The 17,858-nt window shown below is 38.6% G+C and overlaps 1 protein-coding gene across 2 annotated transcripts in view; it reads left to right on the top strand.

Annotated features, from left to right (window-relative positions):
* Window positions 1–17,858, top strand: part of PTGS1 (prostaglandin-endoperoxide synthase 1) — a 59,406-nt gene that overhangs the window by 14,437 nt on the left and 27,111 nt on the right. Inside the window, exons 1-2 of one of the 2 annotated variants that reach the window (XM_074211641.1) lie at window positions 3,564–3,675; window positions 3,985–4,056. The exons of the other annotated variant lie outside the window; for it this stretch is intronic. Coding sequence (XP_074067742.1) covers window positions 3,669–3,675; window positions 3,985–4,056 — 79 coding nt within the window. The 5' untranslated portion in view covers window positions 3,564–3,668. Of the gene's footprint in view, window positions 1–3,563; window positions 3,676–3,984; window positions 4,057–17,858 lie in introns of those variants that run through there. 2 annotated transcript variants of the gene reach the window in all.

Here is a 17,858-nt window from a genome sequence, read left to right as displayed (position 1 = left end):
CTTTGCCAATTTGCTGAGGAGGTGAGACCTAAGAATTGTTTAAATTTGTGTTTCTAAACTTTAAGAAAAACAACAATTGTTCTTCCTGCTCTTTCGACTTTCAGAAGCAGAGGCTTAACTGTAGGAATTAATAATAACTCCTCCATTTCCTATGTCCTACTGAAGATCCTGCTTGTTTTCTGAGTAAAAATTTATCTGTTTTTCAGGAGTACTTTGTCAGTCCTTGGTGTTATTTTTCCTTCTTGACCATGTTTTTCTTTGTGTTTCTCAACTGATCTTTTTTCCTTTGTACATTCATCTATTCAAGTTCATTTCATAAACTGGGAGTATTGCACTCATCTCAAGTTTTCCTCCTGGTACTAATTAGGTCAACCTCATTGAGGAGTCTAACAATATTCTGAAATTCTTTGAGATCTAATGATTTATAATAGATCATTAGAGGTGGAAAAGTTTTAGAACACAAAATAAACTTTTTGAAGGAATCTTGGAATATGCTAATAGTTCCCATTTATATACCATAGAATATGAAATCTGCTGGAAGAGAACTTAGAATATAATAATAATTAATCATATTTATATAGCCTAGAATTTGAAATCTTCTGGATTAATAACAACTCACTTTAATATAACACTTTAAAGTTTGCAAAGCCCTTTCTTCATAACAACCTTATGAGGTAGGTAGTGTGAACATTATCCCCATTTTACAGATGAAGAAATAGAGCCACTGAGAGTAAGTGATTGATGGTCTATGATGACACAGAGTAAATATCTGAATGTTGCTCTCCTGACTTTAGATCCCAAACTCTTCAGATTATGTCACAGTGCCTCTCAAATATTAAAGAATATCCAAGTTGAAAAGGATCTTAGGGAAGAGAATATTAGTTTGTGGAACATAAAAAGTTAATATTAAAAGAGAATCTGGGAAGCTAGGTGGCACAGTGGATAGAGCACTGGCCCTGAAGTCAGGAGCACCTGATTTCAAATCCAACCTCAGACACTTAATAATTACCTAGCTGTGTGACCTTAGACAAGTCACTTAACTCTACTGCCTTGCAGAGAGAGAGAGAGAGAGAGAGAGAGAGAGAGAGAATTAAAGTCATTAAGTGTCAGAATTGGAAGAGATCTCCAAACACCTATAGGTGAAGCAATTCTTAATGGTGCTGGGTTTACCAATACAGGCAAGTGAGACCATTCCTTCTCTTGAAGAGATCAAAATCTAAAGGGGAGGGAGAAGGAGGGAGTGGGACACAGAGACCCCAGCACAGCATGGAGATGGCTGGAAATGCAATAAAAGCCTGTTTGTTCTGGCCAAGATGAGACCAGAGGACATGGGGCAAATTCCAATTTTGGAAGTGGGGAGGAAAATGAAGATAATGGTTGGAGTATAAAACACTGCATGATGAGAATGTTCTTGGTAGTGGTTATATTATTCTGATAGAAGTAGAAAGTACCTTAGTGATCAACCAATCCAACTTCCTCACTTGCCTAATGAGGAAACAGGTCTAGAGAATGGACACATGATACAAGAGAATGGACACATGGAAACAGGTCTAGAGAATGGAACATGACACTAGAGAATAGACACATGACATTACTAGCAAAATCTGAACTAGAAGAATCCAGGTCTCAAGATCTGTAAACCTGTTCTCTTTATTTTTTATTTTTTTAAATATTTTATTTATTTTGAATTTTACAATTTTTCCCTTAATCTCACTCCCCTCCCCCGCAGAAGGCAATTTGCCAGTCTTTACATTGTTTCCTTGGTACACAATGATCCAAATTGAATGTAATGAAAGAGAAATCATACCTTTAAGGAAGAAACATAAGTAAAAGAGATAGCAAGATCAGTTTTTTCCTAAGTTAAAGGTAATAGTCCTTGGTCTTTGTTCAAACTCCACAGTTGTTTCTCTGGATACAGATCGTATTCTCCATTGTAGACAGCCCCAAAATGTCCCTGATTGTTGCGCTGATGGGATGAGTGAGTCCATCAAGGCTGATGATCAATGTTGCTGTTAGGTTGTACAAAGGTTTTCTGGTTCTGCTCATCTCGCTCAGCATCAGTTCATACAAATCCCTCCAGGCTTCCTGAATTCCCATCCCTCTGGTAAATCTGTTCTTTTTAGACTAGGCCATGTTACTTTTGGGAGGAGGAGTTAAACCTTTAGGCACTAGGAAGTAGCAAGTTTATCCTGTACCATTCTTTAAAGCTTCTGTGGTAGCACCAGCTTCTTATGAGAAACAAGGAAGGGGAAGCATGCTATAGGATGTTCAAAGTCTTCTTTCCATAGGAGAACATACTAAATCCCTCAGCCAAGAACTAAGCTCCTCCTCATAAAGTCTGAAGTGACAACCCCCTTACCTTTGCCTATGGAGTATCTCTGAGGGAAGAACTTTACTCTTGGTTGAATGGGAGGGAAAGCCTGTCACTATTTTCTCCAGAAGGTGAGCCTTGTGGTCTCCCATTCTTCCTTCTTCTCCTGTCTCACCTCTGAAATCTGTGCTAAGCCCTGAAGTCACTGGCTTTTAAGGGAGAAGCTTGGGAGTTGCCTGGGTGGGGACAGAAGTCTAGATGGCTCATGCTTTTCTGAGAATTATTGACTAGTTTTGGAAGGCAAAGAGATCTTTAAACATATTGGCTTTAAAGGAATCCTAGACAGAGTCTGCAACTATGAGATATCGATTGTTCCTTTACCTTTATTATTATAGAATTTAGAGCAGGAAGAGATCCCAGTCATTCTCCAAATGATGAAGCAGAAGTTCATAAAGGGTGACTTACCCAAGTTCATACTGATAGCCTGAGCTGGGATTCAAAGTTAAGTTCTTTTTAAATTTACTTTAAATTCTGTTCCTTTTCACTATTTTCTGACTTGCAACTGAAGGAACTGAAACAGGAGAATGGGTTAGGGAGAAAAATGAGAAGCAGACATGCCTGTTTTGTCAGTTTGGAGTCAGAGGACCTGAGTTTCATCCTAACTTACTTGTTGCTAGACTTTGGGCAAGTCACTTCCCTTCTTGGTCCTTTCCTTCCTTCTCTAGAAAGTGGGTCATGTTGGTTTACATGATCTCTAAGGTCCTTTCCAGCTCTAAATCTTACAATTCCATGATCCTGTTTGAGGAACAATAGTTTACGCAATGCAGGCAATGGAAAGATTCCAGAACCACCATACCATTTGGGTGTGGGAGAAGGGAAGAAGATGGGAGAGGCAGAGTTCAGCTCAATAAAAAGAACTTTAAAAGAATTAATTTATCATGAAATTGACCACAAAAGGAGCTTCTTGCTTTTCCCAACAGTAAAATATCCATTGCTGGAAGGATTCAAGCAACCTTTAGTGAGGGATGCTATAGAGAGCTCTGAGCGGGAGTTTGCATTTGCCGTTCCCTTCCACTTTTTGTGGAACTGCAAATTCTAAAGGTCCCGGAAAGGCTCCACAAATTCCCTGTCTAGTTCGGGGCCCCTCTGGGCCCCATTCCACCTCCCGCTGCTTGTCCGAGGGGTGGAGCTGGCAGGAGAGTGGGAGTGCTAGGAGCAAACGCCTGGGAGGAGCCGAGGCGGGCAGTCGGGGTGACAGGGGGGTGGAGCCCGCACTGAGCTGGGCTCCTGGTACTGAGCGGACCAGGCCGGCTGCCCGCCAGCGTCTCGACTCTCTTTATATCCCCCGTTGCCCACCATGAGCTGTGAGTTCGGTCAGGACGGCCCACTGCTCCCAGCCGGGGCTCCGCTGTCTCCCCACCGCTCTTCTGCGCCCTCCCTTTCTCCGTACACTTCTCCCTCTCTGCTTTCCTTCCCCTTCTCCCCGATTTCTCTCTCCACCTTTCCTCTTATTCCCGCCCCTCCCTTCCAAGTCCCCTCACCTCCCTCCACTCCTTCCATTATCTTCTTTTCCTTTCCCTACCTTCCCTTTTGAAGTTTCATCTCCTTTTCTTTCCGTTTCCCCTTTGTCCTCTTCTCCCCATCCTGACTTTTCTCACCTCTTTCCTCCCCAGGGTCACATCTCTTACTAAGTCTCTTGCTATTGTTGCAAACTGTGTCTCCTGCTCCAGGGACCCCTGCTACAGGTAGGGCTCCTTGGGGGCATTCCCTTACTGGGAACCTGAGGGTGGGGATGTCCAACCCTTGGATGAAGTTGGGAAGTCGGGAAAGGGACTGCAAATTCTGAGGGTCAGAAGAAAAGCAAGAATTCTAGTGGTCTGTTGAGTTCAGGGGTCAGGGAGAGGGTGATTTTCCCTAATGGAAACATTTGTACCCATTCCCCAATTTCCCCCCTTTCTTTCTCCATCATCTGGAATGTCACCTCTCTCTAGGCATCAGTTTCCTCATCTGTAAAAGGAAAAAGTTGGAATAGAAGGTCTTTAGAGTTTAACTTTAATATTATTTTTTGTTCAAAGGAGTTTTTCAGCTTTAACATTTTGTGTTCTAATGTTCATAATTTTATGTTTTCAGGCTCTTCATATCCAATGTTCTATGTTCTAAGTTCCCTTCCAGGTTTCATACTCTATATCCTAAGGGCTAGAGGAGAAAGTAGATACTGCTGAGTGAGGGAGGAGTGCCTAAAGGCATCTGAGTTAGATTAATTCACTCTGTTTCCCAAGGGAGACTGTTTTGAAGGTCTGTGGCTTAGTTAGAAGAAACTTCCTCTCACTTCACTTTCTCCCCTTCTCTCTCTCTCTTCCTCTCTCCCCTTTTTCCCTTCTTACCACCCCACCAACGAGTTGTCTCCGTCCCTTCCATTTGCAGGCACTGTCCTCAGGGCTGTTTCCTTCCTGCCACCATAGAAGAGAAGGGCACTGGGGAAGGGATGAGAGGAGAAGGAATAGAGGGGCTAGAGCAAGTGTTGCCCTTCTCCTTCCCTTCCCCTCTCTAGGCAGAAGGAGGAAGAGTGTGGTGTTATCCTAGTGCCCCCTGAGGATCCCCTTACCCTCTCTTCTCATGGAAATGAAGGAAAGGATCTAGGCCCTAAACCAAGATCCCATAAGGGAGATTGCTGATCTCTTAGCCCTTTTCTTGTCTTTCCTTAGCTTCTACCTTCTCAGTCTCATAGACTTTCTTTCTCTCTTTTCTCATCCCCATCAAAATGATTTAATGAATTGATTGCCTTCCTGGTGTGACACTAGTATCTGTTTACATTGGGGTTGGACTTGATTTTTTCCTCTGTGAAATCAAGTAACCTCATGTAGTTTTTCAGGTGCTTTTTTATATACATATCTGGGACTCCTACTCACATCTGAGGGCTTATAGGACATTTTGCTTCCTCTCAAGATTCTTCTCAAATCTTTAAGTACTTGCAAAGTACATTAGAAATATTATCTCATAACATCATCTTTTACCACAAATCTGCCTAAATAATTCTGGTTCATATCTTGGGGTCCATTTTGTAAGGGTCAGGTTTGAATTCCAGTTCTATCACTGACTGGTTCTATGAATTTTGGGCAAATCTCATTTTCCCTCATTGTAATGAAATTGATTGGTTTGAACTAGATGATTTGTAAGATCCTTTCCAGCTCTCATATTTTGTGTTTGTCAGATCATAAGAGTTAATGTTTAAAACTGGGAGGAGTCTTAGAGATCATGTGGAGATTGTCTAGTTCCACTCCCTTATTTTAGAAAGAAAATTGAAACCTGAGCAATTAGATACAGAATATGAATTGGGAGTCAAATTCAGAAGAAAAGGAAATCCCTTGAAATAATCCTGTGAGATAGTTAATGTTATCATTGTTATTATTATTGTTGTTGTTGTTGTGAGGCAATGAGGCTAAATGACTTGCTCAAGGTCAGAAGCTAGTAAGCATCAAGTGACTAAGACTGGATTTGAACTATGAATGGGGATGGATTTGCAACAATAGAGGGGAAGGAGAGAACATTCTGGTCAAAGGGGAGAAGGGTAAGCCATAACATGGAGTCAGAGAACTAAATAGTGTGTAAAGAATACAAGTAATATTAATTGTCCCCATTGTACAGATGAGGAAACTGAGTCAGAGAGTTTGTGACTTGCCAATGGTCTTACAACTAAGTTTTAAGGCCTCATTCATATTTTAAATATGACAAGCCTTCTTATTCACTTTGTTAAAGCCACAGCCTAGGGACTCTTTCCCCCCCTTCACTGCAACTCATTTCCTGATGCTTTCTTGCCCTTTCTCAGGGCCCTGAGCTAGGATTTATTTCATCATCCTGAGCATGATGGGGAAAGTGAGAGGCTCAGAATTTCCTTCCTTCCAGTGCTAGGTGAAGCAACTCTGGACCTGAGAGTCTGGGCTGGGTGTCTCAAAGCCACAGTCACGACAAATTGAATTCTAGAAAATCACAGCATCAAAGAAATTAAGTGGAGGAAGGAATTTTAGACTTTGAGAGCAAGTGGTTTTATTCTCATTACATATATATATATAATATCTATATATTATATATATGAGGAATTTTTTTATATGTCTGGGGAAATTGGGGGAAGTACTTTAGTTTCTGCTCTAAGGTTCTTATGGCTCTAACATTTCATGCTCAGTGATTCAACTAGACAATTTCTAATCCACCTCTCCATTGCCTTGAGGTGAAAGATTGTTGGACACCCCTGCAGTATGTTCAGCCCCTCCACTCTATGCCTGCAGCTTTTGGAAGTAGTCCAGAAGGTGAAGATGACTTGCCCAGCCAGGGTCGCACAAGTTAAGGATTAGAACCTGGGTTTCTTCACTTCTGTGTTCTCATGCAACACATTTTTATTCATACTTCAACTTTCAAGATGCTGTCCTAGGAAATGAATCATATTCAATTTTATTCAATTTTATACTCTCTCCCCAGCATCTATCATCTGTCAAGTTTTGATGAGTTTTGCTTTAAAAAAAAAAATAAGGGGCAGCTAGGTGGCGCAGTGGATAAAGCACCGGCCCTGGAGTCAGGAGTACCCGTAGTCAAATCAGGTCTCAGACACTTAATAATTAGCTAGCTGTGTGGCCTTGGGCAAGCCACTAAACCCCATTTGCCTTGCAAAAACCTAAAAAAAAAAAAAAAGTAAAAACCCAAACACCCTCACTTATCTCTCCTCCTTATCACTAACACCATAACTATCTTAATTTAGTCCCTTATCACTTCTTAGCCAGACTTAGCCAAACAGTTTATTAATTGTTCTCCTTGCCTCTAGTCTCTCCCCTTGATAATTCATCCACTATAGTTTCTCACTCAAAAGACTGGTTGTCCTGGGAAGAAAATATGAACTCTTCTGCTTAACCTCCAAAGTCCTTCTTGGTCTGGCTACAGCTGATTTTTCCTGGGTTATTATGCATTCATCTCCATCGTGCATTCTGTTTCCCAGCCTATTTACTGCACATTGGCTGTAACACTTCATCTCCTACTTCTTGGCTGGTACTCCTTGCCTGGAATGTACTCCCTTTTTTCTCTAACTCTTGGAATCCCTGGTTCCCTTCATAGCTCAATTCAAGTATTACCTTCTAGATGATTCCTTTCCTAAGCAATGATAGTACACTTGCTCCTCATTTGTATTTTTTTAGGTGAATGCATATTGTTTCATCTATAGAAGGTAGGGACTTATGCTTTTGTCTATGTATCTCCATTACTTAGGATTAAATGCCTGGCAGATAGTAAGTACTTAATAAATGCTTGTTGATGGATTGATAGAAGGGTTTCAAGACAGGCTTATCTTTCCACTTGGAACTTCAGTTTGGAGAGTGACTGTGTAACCCACGGCTCCTCACTAGTCTTGATTTCTTCATCCTCAAATAAGGGAGTTAGATGAAATGATCTCTAAGGTCCCTTCAGGACCAATGGTTAGATTTCATTATGTAACATAGACTAGTATATGTTCTCTTACTTCCAGTTGTTGCATTTGCTATTCTAATCTTTGTTGTTTTTTTTTTTGTGAGGCAGTGAGGTTAAGTGACTTGCTCAAGGTCACACAGCTGTAAGCATCATGTGTCTGAGTCTAGATTTGAACTATAAATGGAGGACGAATTTGCATCAACAGAGAGGAGGGAGAGAACATTCTGGTCAAAGGGAAAAGGGTGAGCCATAGGATAGAGGTAGAGAACCAAATGGTGTGGGATATGTGTGTGTGTGTGTGTATTCATGTGTGAGTGTCTGTGTGTATATGTATATGTGTCTGTGTGCATGTGTGTCTCTGTGTGTATCTTTGTGTATGTGTGTATCTGTGTGTGTGTTTCTGTGTGTGAAGCTACATAGCTCAGTTTGACTGGAACATGGAATTTGTGGAAGAGAGGGGATGATAAGAAAATATGGAAAGAGAGATGGGAACCAGATTAGGTAAAGCCTTGAAGACTATTCTAAACAAGAAGTGATAGGAGTTGGGATCTTGGTGGAGACCTTGGAGTAGAAGAGGAGACAGAGCTAAGTTTTCATATGAAAGTGTCTTGTTTTCCAAAAGAGAATGAAGGAGCTTGAAGGGCTCCCCAACAGTGCTTAGCCCCAACCTGGGTGCATAGCAGGCCTTAGTCTATATTGGATCTCTTCTCTATATTGGATCTCTTCTCTCACTCTGCTGAGGCAGAATGGTCTCCTCCTGCCTTTCATTGTACCCCACCCCCCACCAGGGCACATATGGGCTTTATACCTGCTTGTTGGTCCTCCAGTCCAGCCAGCTCCTTCATATTACAGTGGAGGAATCTCTCTCTTTCTCTCTCTCTCAAAGTTTTTGCAAAGCAATGGGCTTAAGTGGCTTGCCCAAGGCCACACAGCTAGGTAATTATTAAGTGTCTGTGGTCGGATTTGAACTCAGGTATTCCTGACTCCAGGGCTGGTGCTCTATCCACTGTGCCACATAGCCACCCCTAGAGTGGAGGAATTTCAAAGAGAAAGTGTCTCAAGTCAGAAAGCTGCAGAAGGAGAATTCAAACCCAGGTTCCTTAGACTCAAAGATCAGCACTGCACTATGATTTGTAGGGTCTCACTTGTCTCACTCTGTGTAGACAAGATACTATGGCAGAATGAGATTGTTTACTCATAGAAAAGCAAACCCTTAGGGATTTTAGTGCAGATAATATTGTATTTACTCCTAAGAGGACTGTCCCTCACATTTTAAGTGAGGTATGTAGTGCTTAGAATGACCATATCTTGCCCTAGAAGAAACACTAAAATTCTTGGATTAGGGTTGGGGGAGTTCCTTTTTTTTGAGAAAAGCTTCTGCTTACTGGGGGAATGATATAGGGGAGAAGAGAGAGAAGGTATCCCTGAGTCTAGACCAGGGTAGGATCCTAGAAGTCCTCTGAGCACTAAATATTTCTGCCCTCATGACCAGTGGAGCCAGGAACTGGGGAAAGGTATACTTCTGTGAGGAGGGGTATGGGTAGGGGTTGAGAAGTCCCTGATTCTATTATTATTCTGGGATCTTACTGACAGACCCTGTCAGGGTGTGGAGAGACCCAGGCAAAGTCCAGGTGTTTCTTGGGCAAGTGCCCATGAGGAAGGAATGTGAGATGACTGCCAGCACTGCCCATCTCAAGGCACCCCACTTACAGACTGTAGTCAGGCTGAGGCTGCATTCTAACCAACTTTTACCCCCATCCCCAGCCTTTTCCCTTCCCAGTTATATGAAGGGCTGGGAGGAAGGAGGAAGACAAGATTAGGGTTCCTTTTAGGCCTCCTTCCCTCTTCCCTCACTCCCATCCAATGGTGCTCCAGTTATTTGGAGTCAGGCTATACTGAACAGCTGTGGGTTGTTTGCTGATGATTACAGGCCCTCTCTGAATAGCCTGGCCAGTTGGAAGGATTAGGTAAGTTAGACACCCCGCCCACCCCCACCATCCCAGAGGAATCTAGCATCTCTTGTTTATTCTATTTCAATATCTTTGAAACTGGACTTCAGCAAACTTCTCTAAATATTATTCTTAGTAGACTGTGGTAAAGCAAATACAAGCTTTTCTTCACCTTACTCAAGACTGGTTGTTACCCCCTCTTTATCCCAAAGAGGCCTCTGGAGACTTGATCCTCATCAAGTCCATGTACAGTTATTCAGTTTGAGCTCTGAGTTTTTTGATGCCCCAGGGATAGAGGAGGAAAGGTCAGATAGAAAAACTAGATAAGATGAGCTGAAAACAGAGAAAATCAAAGGCTTTTGCCCTGGAATGATGTTTGTTAGAGCTAGACAGGACTTTAGGAATGAACTTAACCAGAGTCAGACATTGAACAAGTGGTTTTTGAGATGCTGGTTGGGGTTCTTACTTCAACAAGTGATGTGAGATCCAAATGATAGCATGGGAGTTATAAGTTATATAGAAAGGGTCCTTCCTAAGTGGGGGATGGTATGTGGAGGAGCCCTGGGCTGAATCCTCCCTCCTCATAAAGTTCATTATCGTGAGAACATCTCTCCCTTCTAGGCTGGTGGAGGAGGGTGGATATTGTACAATCTTTCCCCACCCCCACCCCCACCCCCCCATGAAGAAACTAAAAAAGGAAAACTTGGAAAGAACTCTGTTAGATTGAATTCCAGGTTTGCCTATGGAGTTGACCTAGGAGATTCTTGTATTTATTTGTTCAGGATAACAATGATGTGTAGATTTTTCCTGAAAATGGGGAAATGGGTAATATGACCTTCTGAGGTCATTTCCACTGGTCAGGGTTTGCAGAGATCCTGAGAATCCCCCTTCCCCAAGCTGGGCCTTCTGGGAAAAGGTGAGAAGAGCAAGGCGATGTCAAAGCCAGGACATATAGAATAAGCTAGATCTCATAGCTGTCCTGATTTCATCCTCTTGAGAATTCCTAGCACTGTCCATTCCATGCAGAGATCATATAGATGCTGCCTTGCAGACAACTTTTGGAGAGAATAGGAAGTGTATAAGGGGGAGGGTTAGGAAAAGGAATTGAGGGAAATGTATCTGCTGAACTTCTGCTGGGGGTAAATTTCATAGCTCCTCAGCTATGTGACTAAGAGATGTTTAAATGTCCTGAAGCTCCTGATGTTTATTGCAAAAAAAAAAAAAAAAAAAGAATAAGATAAAAGGAAGAGGGGGAGGGAAGAGAAGAAGAAGGAGTGGAAAAGAGGAAGGAGGAGAACAGGAAGGTACAACAGTAAAGAGGAAGTGGGAACTAAGATTAAGGATAGAGTAAGGGTAGAGAAGGAAAGAGGATAGAGTAATTGGGTCTTGTTGGATGGGAAAGAAGCTTGTCTATTCCTCCACAGTCTCTCTGCTGCTATCTTAGACTTTCTGAGGACACTGGGAAACTGGGACAATGTGGATGGGCATTAGGGACCTGAACCCTCTAATAACTCAGTGACTGGATTTTGTAGAGCAGAACTCAAGGTTGTAATAGAAAATAGTTAGACTAGAATATAATGCCAGGGCTTAGCTCTCTAAGATCTGGGGCCATAGGATCCTAGAATGTTATAGCTGAAACAAATTTTAGGAGGCTGAACAGTATGACACCCTAACTTTACAAATGGGGAAACTGAGTTCAGAGAACAGAAGTGACTTGTCCAAGATTGTCTGTCTAATTACTAGCAGAGCCATGAGCGGAGCCCCAAGTTCTTGACTTCCCATCTCAGTGCTCTTTCCAACATTTGATCAATTCATGGAATTTCCATGGCATCTTGACTCAGGGTCCAAGACCTAGGTTTCTGTCCCAGCCCTGTCACTCACTGTCTGAATCATCTAGTCCCTTCATCACTTTGAACCTTTGTCTTCTGTGCAAAGAGTAAATCACAAAAAAAATCACATAATACTGAACTTCACTCTAAATAAAAGGGAGATCAATAATCCTCGTCCTTCCTTCCTTACAAGTTGGGGGAAAATGTGCTTGAGGAATGGGAGATATTATTAATATTGTTCTTCAACTAGGATTTTGGGTATGGGAAAAGGAGGGCTCCGAGTAGGCAGTGGTTGGAAGCTAGCAAATTCTTAAGCACAGTATTTTGGATAGCATATGGCAGTACTATCAAGGGCCTTTCTTTTGGGAAGAAGGTAAAAAGGCTAGTATTTACTATGTCCTGGATTCTAGCCCAGATACTGGTCAAGCCTGATCTTGTGTGGGTTTGATTGATAAAATTGAAGCTCACAGGAACTCCATCCCTTACTTCCTTCATTGACTCTGAATCTTCCTTTTCTTCAAAGACCCCCTCCTATGCTTCCTTGCTCACACCAAACAATGTCCATTGTGCAATCCATTCAAGGATTAAACAGAATTATTTGCATTATTTTCTCATGCTTTGTGTGTGTTTGGGGGTGGAGTAGGACTTGAACATTGCCCCTTCTCTTTTCTCTCCCCTACTTTTCCCGAGCTGTAGGATCACAGATAGGAGAGCTGGAAGGGACCTCAGAAGCTCATTTACTGGAGGAAAAATTGGGGCCCAGGAGATTAGGTAATTTGCCTAAATTCAGAGGGGTAATAGTCACTGGTAGGAGGCTTTTAATCCAAGTCCTTTGAATCTTGAACCAGAGCTCTTCCCTTGGTACCTGGTTATCTCACCTTGGATGGAGATCCTGTCTGGGATGGGGATGGCTATGGTGTCTGCCCCCTTCTCCTCATTATGTCTACACAGCATTTGTCTTCACCTCCCTCTGCCTTATAATAGATTTATAGATTATTAGAGCTGACAGAGACTTTACAATGTCAGAGTTGGAAAAGACTGTGGGATATGGAATATAAACAAGATAGTAAAACAAAAATGTCCTAACAGAAAATAAAATTTTAAAGCTGGAAGAAACTTTCGAATATAGAACTGATGGCTACTTTAGAATAAAGCATTTTGGAAGTGGAAGGGCTTTTAGAAATCACATATTCCCTCTACCCCATTTTATAGTTGATGAAATAGGCTTAGAGAAAGAAATCACTTAGCAAGTTATTAACTTAAAGTCCCTAATGGCTGATTCATTATTTTTCCCCTTTTTTATTTTTATTTTTTGCTTTTCTGAACTTGAAATACATCAACAAACATGAACATTTCTATTTTCAGAAAAGAGCAGAAGAGGTTTGCATATGAACCTGAGATTTTATTATATACAACTTAGTAAATAAATAAAATATTAAAGCTGTCTTTCTTGTTTGCCTTTTCCTCTGAACTTCCTTCTGTGAAATTCATTTAAACACTGATTAGTTTCATTCCATTCGTTTTCTGGCCTTATTATTGCTGCTAATCTCTATCTTCTCTGAACTCCTATTCCTTTCTGAACAATTAGATTTAAGCTAAGAACAGGCAAGTTAAACATCTATTATTCACTGTGAGCCAAAGTGTATGTCACATTCAGCATCCTTTCCTTTAGGAAGGTAGACAGTTTGGTTTATCAATGGTTATGTAAAGAAGTTTTACTCATTGTAGTAATCAATTCTTATTTCCAACTTGTTTTTCTTTACATAATTTAATCTGAATCTGTTCATTTTGCTCAGTATCAGTTCATATAAGTCTTCCTCATTTTCTTTGAATCCATCCCTTTAATCATTTTTTTTATGATTTATTATTCCATTATAGTCATATTTTTTCCTTGGAATTTTCTTGGCAGATATTGGAGTTGTTTGCCATCTCCTTTTCCAGCTCATTTTCCAGTTAAGAAAAATGAGCCAAATAGGGTTAAATCACTTTCTCAGTCTCACAGCTAGTAAGTGTCTGCCAGTGCTCTATTTACTACACCATTTATAATTTGATCTCTCATTCCCAATTGATGAATAGTACCTCCTTCTTTTCCAGTTCTTTGCTGCAGTGAAAAGTCCTGCTGTAATTAAATTTGTACATATCTTTTCTTATTTTCTTTTCTCTCTCTGATAACTATGCATTGTAGTGGTAGGTTAATAAAGGGTTTTTACAGTTCAGTGTCATTTAGTTTCAAATTGTTTTCCAGAATACCTGGATCAGCTGAATTCACAACTTTACTAATAGTGCATTATAATTACTCCAGCAATTATTATTTTCCTTTTTAAGTCAACTATGCTAATCTAGTGATTGTGAGGTAGAATCTCAGAGATTTTTTTATTTGAATTTTTCTTATTATTAGAGATTTGAAGCAGTTTTTCATATGACTATTGATAGCACAGGTTTCTTCCCTTGAGAATTGCTTGTTTCATATCTTCTTGACCATTCACTATCTATTGGGAAATGACTCTTATTCTTACATATTTGAATCAGTTCCTAAGGTATCAGAGGAAACCTTTTGCAAAGACTGTTTTCCTTTGTCAGAAGCTTTCTATGCATTTATGTAAACAATTATGTTTATTGTTTGTTATTAATATGGTATATTATATTTATAATTTTTCTCATATTGACCTAATAAGCCTATATTCCAAGTATAAATGCAACTGGCTTATGCTGTATTTATCTTCTTACTATGTTAATATAACCTTTATATTAATATTTTATTAAATATTTTTGAATCTTTGTTGATTAGAGATATTGTTCTATATAGTTTCTGTTTTTTTTTTGCTCCCTGGTTTAGTTATCAAGGCCATAGTTGTGTAATAGAAGAAATTTGGTAGGATATTTTCCTCATTTTGCAAATAATTTATATGACTTTAGAATTCATTGTTGTTTATTAGAATCTATTTGTAAATGCATTTAGTCCTTGGTTTTTTTCCCCTTGGAAATTCATTTATGTCTTGTTCAGTTTCATTTCTTGCGAGTAGGTTATTTAATTTTCCCATTTCTTATCTGTTAATTTTATTAACTGACACCTCTACTGGGTTAGCTACCTCTAAACCTATAAAAGAGAAAGGAGAAAGAACTATTTGCAAAAATATGTAGGATGGATTTTTCATAATGGCAAAGAACTGAAAACAATTGAAGAATAGCTGAACAAATAATAATATGTGGATGTAATGGTAAATGACATAAATATAATCTATTGTTCCATGAAGTTCAGGAATGGGATCATTTCAGAGAAGTTTGCAAAAAGTCTTGCATGAACTGATACAGAAGTCAATGAAACCAAGGGAGCAATTTATCTAATAACATAATCAATAAATCAATTCAAATAACTCTCAAAAATTTTGATATCCAGCCTCAGTTTTGAATATTATTTGAAGAAATTCTCAATGGCTTGCATGATTTGCTTTTGGCCCACCAGTTCTTTAGCATTAAATTATTTTCCATTTTAGTTTAAATCATTTATTCAGAAGTCCTTTATTGATTATACTTTTTCTTGTTGTGTTGTAGTCAATAAAGGATATGTATAGTATTTTTTTCCTTTTTGCATTTGTTTGTGAAGATTTTATGCCCTATCATATGATCAGTATTTGTAAAGGTGCCATGAACACCTGAGAAATATGTATTATTTCTCTATTTATTGTTCACTCTATTTCTTTAGAATTACAAGAAATTTGACATGTATAACTACTCTAAAGTTCTGTTCAGGTCTTTATCATTTTGTTATTTATATTTTTCTTAATTCTCAAGGCTTGAAAAAGGTTTGTTAAGATGCCCACCTATGATGTTTTGCTATTCCCATAATTTGATTAATTTCCCCTTAATATGTAATGCTAAGCCATTTCATGTATATATATAGATATATCTATATCTATCTATATATATATACATATGTTATGTTCTGATATGATTTTATTTGGTGCGTGATATTTGAAGTGTCATATGGTTTCTCTGTTTATCTTTTAACCAGTCTATTTTTATAGTTCCTTTGGTGAGATCATGAATGTTCCCCCTGATTTTTAGAAGTAACTTGAAGTATGATAAATTTTTGAAGCATGATAAATTCAGTCCTTTATTTTATATCTATGAGAATTTTTATATTTCAGTCGTGTTTCTTCCAAATAATACACTGTTGGATTCTGCTTTATAAACCATTCTGCTACCCTCTTTTCTGTGACTGTTAATTATGTATTTCCCTACATCATATACTCTCACAGTCTTCCCATTCTTTATCCTCACACCCTTTATAAAGAAGGTGGTGAAAAAGGAGTGTAACAGTAATGATCTATAATTGAAGTGATTTTCTTCAGTTATCCTGACCCTCTTCTCTTCCCCTTGCCCAGACACCAATCACTAGTTCTTATTCTTTATTTTTTTTCATTTTAATTCCCTTAATGATACATACTCTGAAGTACCTTCCTTTTAAGATTTCCTTTTCCTCTTCCCTATCCCTGCAAATCTCCTTGTTGAGTTTACTGTATTTTTTCCACCAATGGATATGTTCAGCCTTTATATGTACAATTCACATAAGAATGGTGTTCATGTGAAGCTTCTTCCCCTTCATCCCCTTTTCCATCTTTTTTTTGTACTTTTCTTCTCAAGCACCTTGATAATGAAAAATATGAAATTCCACCCCCTTCTTCCACCCGTCTTCCAAACATATTCCTTTCCCCCGATTTTTCTTTCTTCTCCTATGATTATAAAAACAGAACAAAATCATCTCAAGGCCTTCTCTGTTTGACTCCCATATGTGACCCTTAGAGACATTAGGTTTGCAAAATGATACTTGGTTCTTCTTTCCTTATTAAAATGTATCATTATTTATCTATTTACAATTGCTTAAATAAATTTACTTTTCAAAAAATCTGTTGACTTATTTGTTTTTAAAAGTTTCTGCTATATATGCATTCCTCTGGGATGCTTGAAATTGACCTGTTTTACCAAAAGTATATATTTTTCCCTTTTAGGATTAGTCTTTGTTTTTCAGGGTAAGTTATTTTTGATTGTAAGCCCTTATCTTTAAGCCTTTCAGAACAGTTCAAGATTTCTTCTTCTTCATAGTAGTAGCTGATATGTATATATATATATATATATATATATACATATATATATATATATATATATATGCACACACACAAATATGACTGTAGTTCCTTGGTACTTGAATAGTTCTTTATGTATTTATATATAATATATATTATATATTCTGTTTTACTTGGTACTTGAACAGTTCTTTATGGTTTTCTATTTTTTAGTTTAACCTATAAACTCTCAATTTAGTCTATGCCATTCCTGAATACTCTGAGGTTTATTTCAATAGATGTTCAGTAAATTCTTTCTATTTTTATCTTAGTCTAGTAGAAATTATGAATTTTCATCTTTGATTTCTTGAAATAAAGTATCTATATCTATATCTATCTATTTAAATCATGATCTTTGGGCACTCAGATGATTCTTCAATCATCCTTCCTTGACCTATTTATGAGGTCTGTTATTTTTGATAGTAAATAGCTTACATTTTCTTCACTTTTTTAATATTTGGATTTGTTTCTCCTAAAAGGTATACTAAAAGTCTTAATGAAGTTTTAAGCTATAATATTGATGACAGAGTCACATATTAAGTTTTATCACTTAAAACTATTAGCTTAATACTATTAATAATGACTAAAATACCTGAGTTCAGTTTTAAGCCTTTAGTAGCCATGCCATAGTCACAGGATAAACTTTAATAACCTAAAACAACACTAAAATTTTGGAATGTCCTTTCTTCCTTTTTTTTTACCTTTTTGTAAGGCAAATGGGGTTAAATGGCTTGCCCAAGACCACACAGCTAGGTGATTATTAAGTGTCTGAGGCTGTATTTGAGCTCAGGTACTCCTGACTCTAGGGCTGGTGCTCTATCCACTGTGCCACCTAGCTGCCCCCATCCTTTATTTCTTATTTTATAAAGTCAGTGATTTCTGTTTAATCTATTGTAAAATTTAAGGAATTTCTTTTTTTGGTTAGGTTTCCAAACCTTGTCTTTTAAAATTTTTTGTATGCTTTCCACTTCTTTCCCCTAGGACTTTAATTTAATTTGTATTTTATTTTCTTTCTTACTTTAATTCTTCCAGATATTTTTCTAGTCCTTGTGGCTGACACCTTTTTTCCTCCTCTGAATCTCTACTTGCAATTATTGGAGAGATACTCTTTCCTTGTGGGTTTGTCTTTTGACCATCTCAGGGTCTGTAAGTTTCCTCACAGCATTTAGTGCCTTTTTCTGTTTACTCATAATGCAAA

The sequence above is a fragment of the Macrotis lagotis genome, chromosome 1 (genome assembly GCF_037893015.1).
Source record: "Macrotis lagotis isolate mMagLag1 chromosome 1, bilby.v1.9.chrom.fasta, whole genome shotgun sequence".
NCBI lineage: Eukaryota > Metazoa > Chordata > Mammalia > Peramelemorphia > Peramelidae > Macrotis > Macrotis lagotis.
This window is presented reverse-complemented; position numbering and strand designations above follow the sequence as displayed.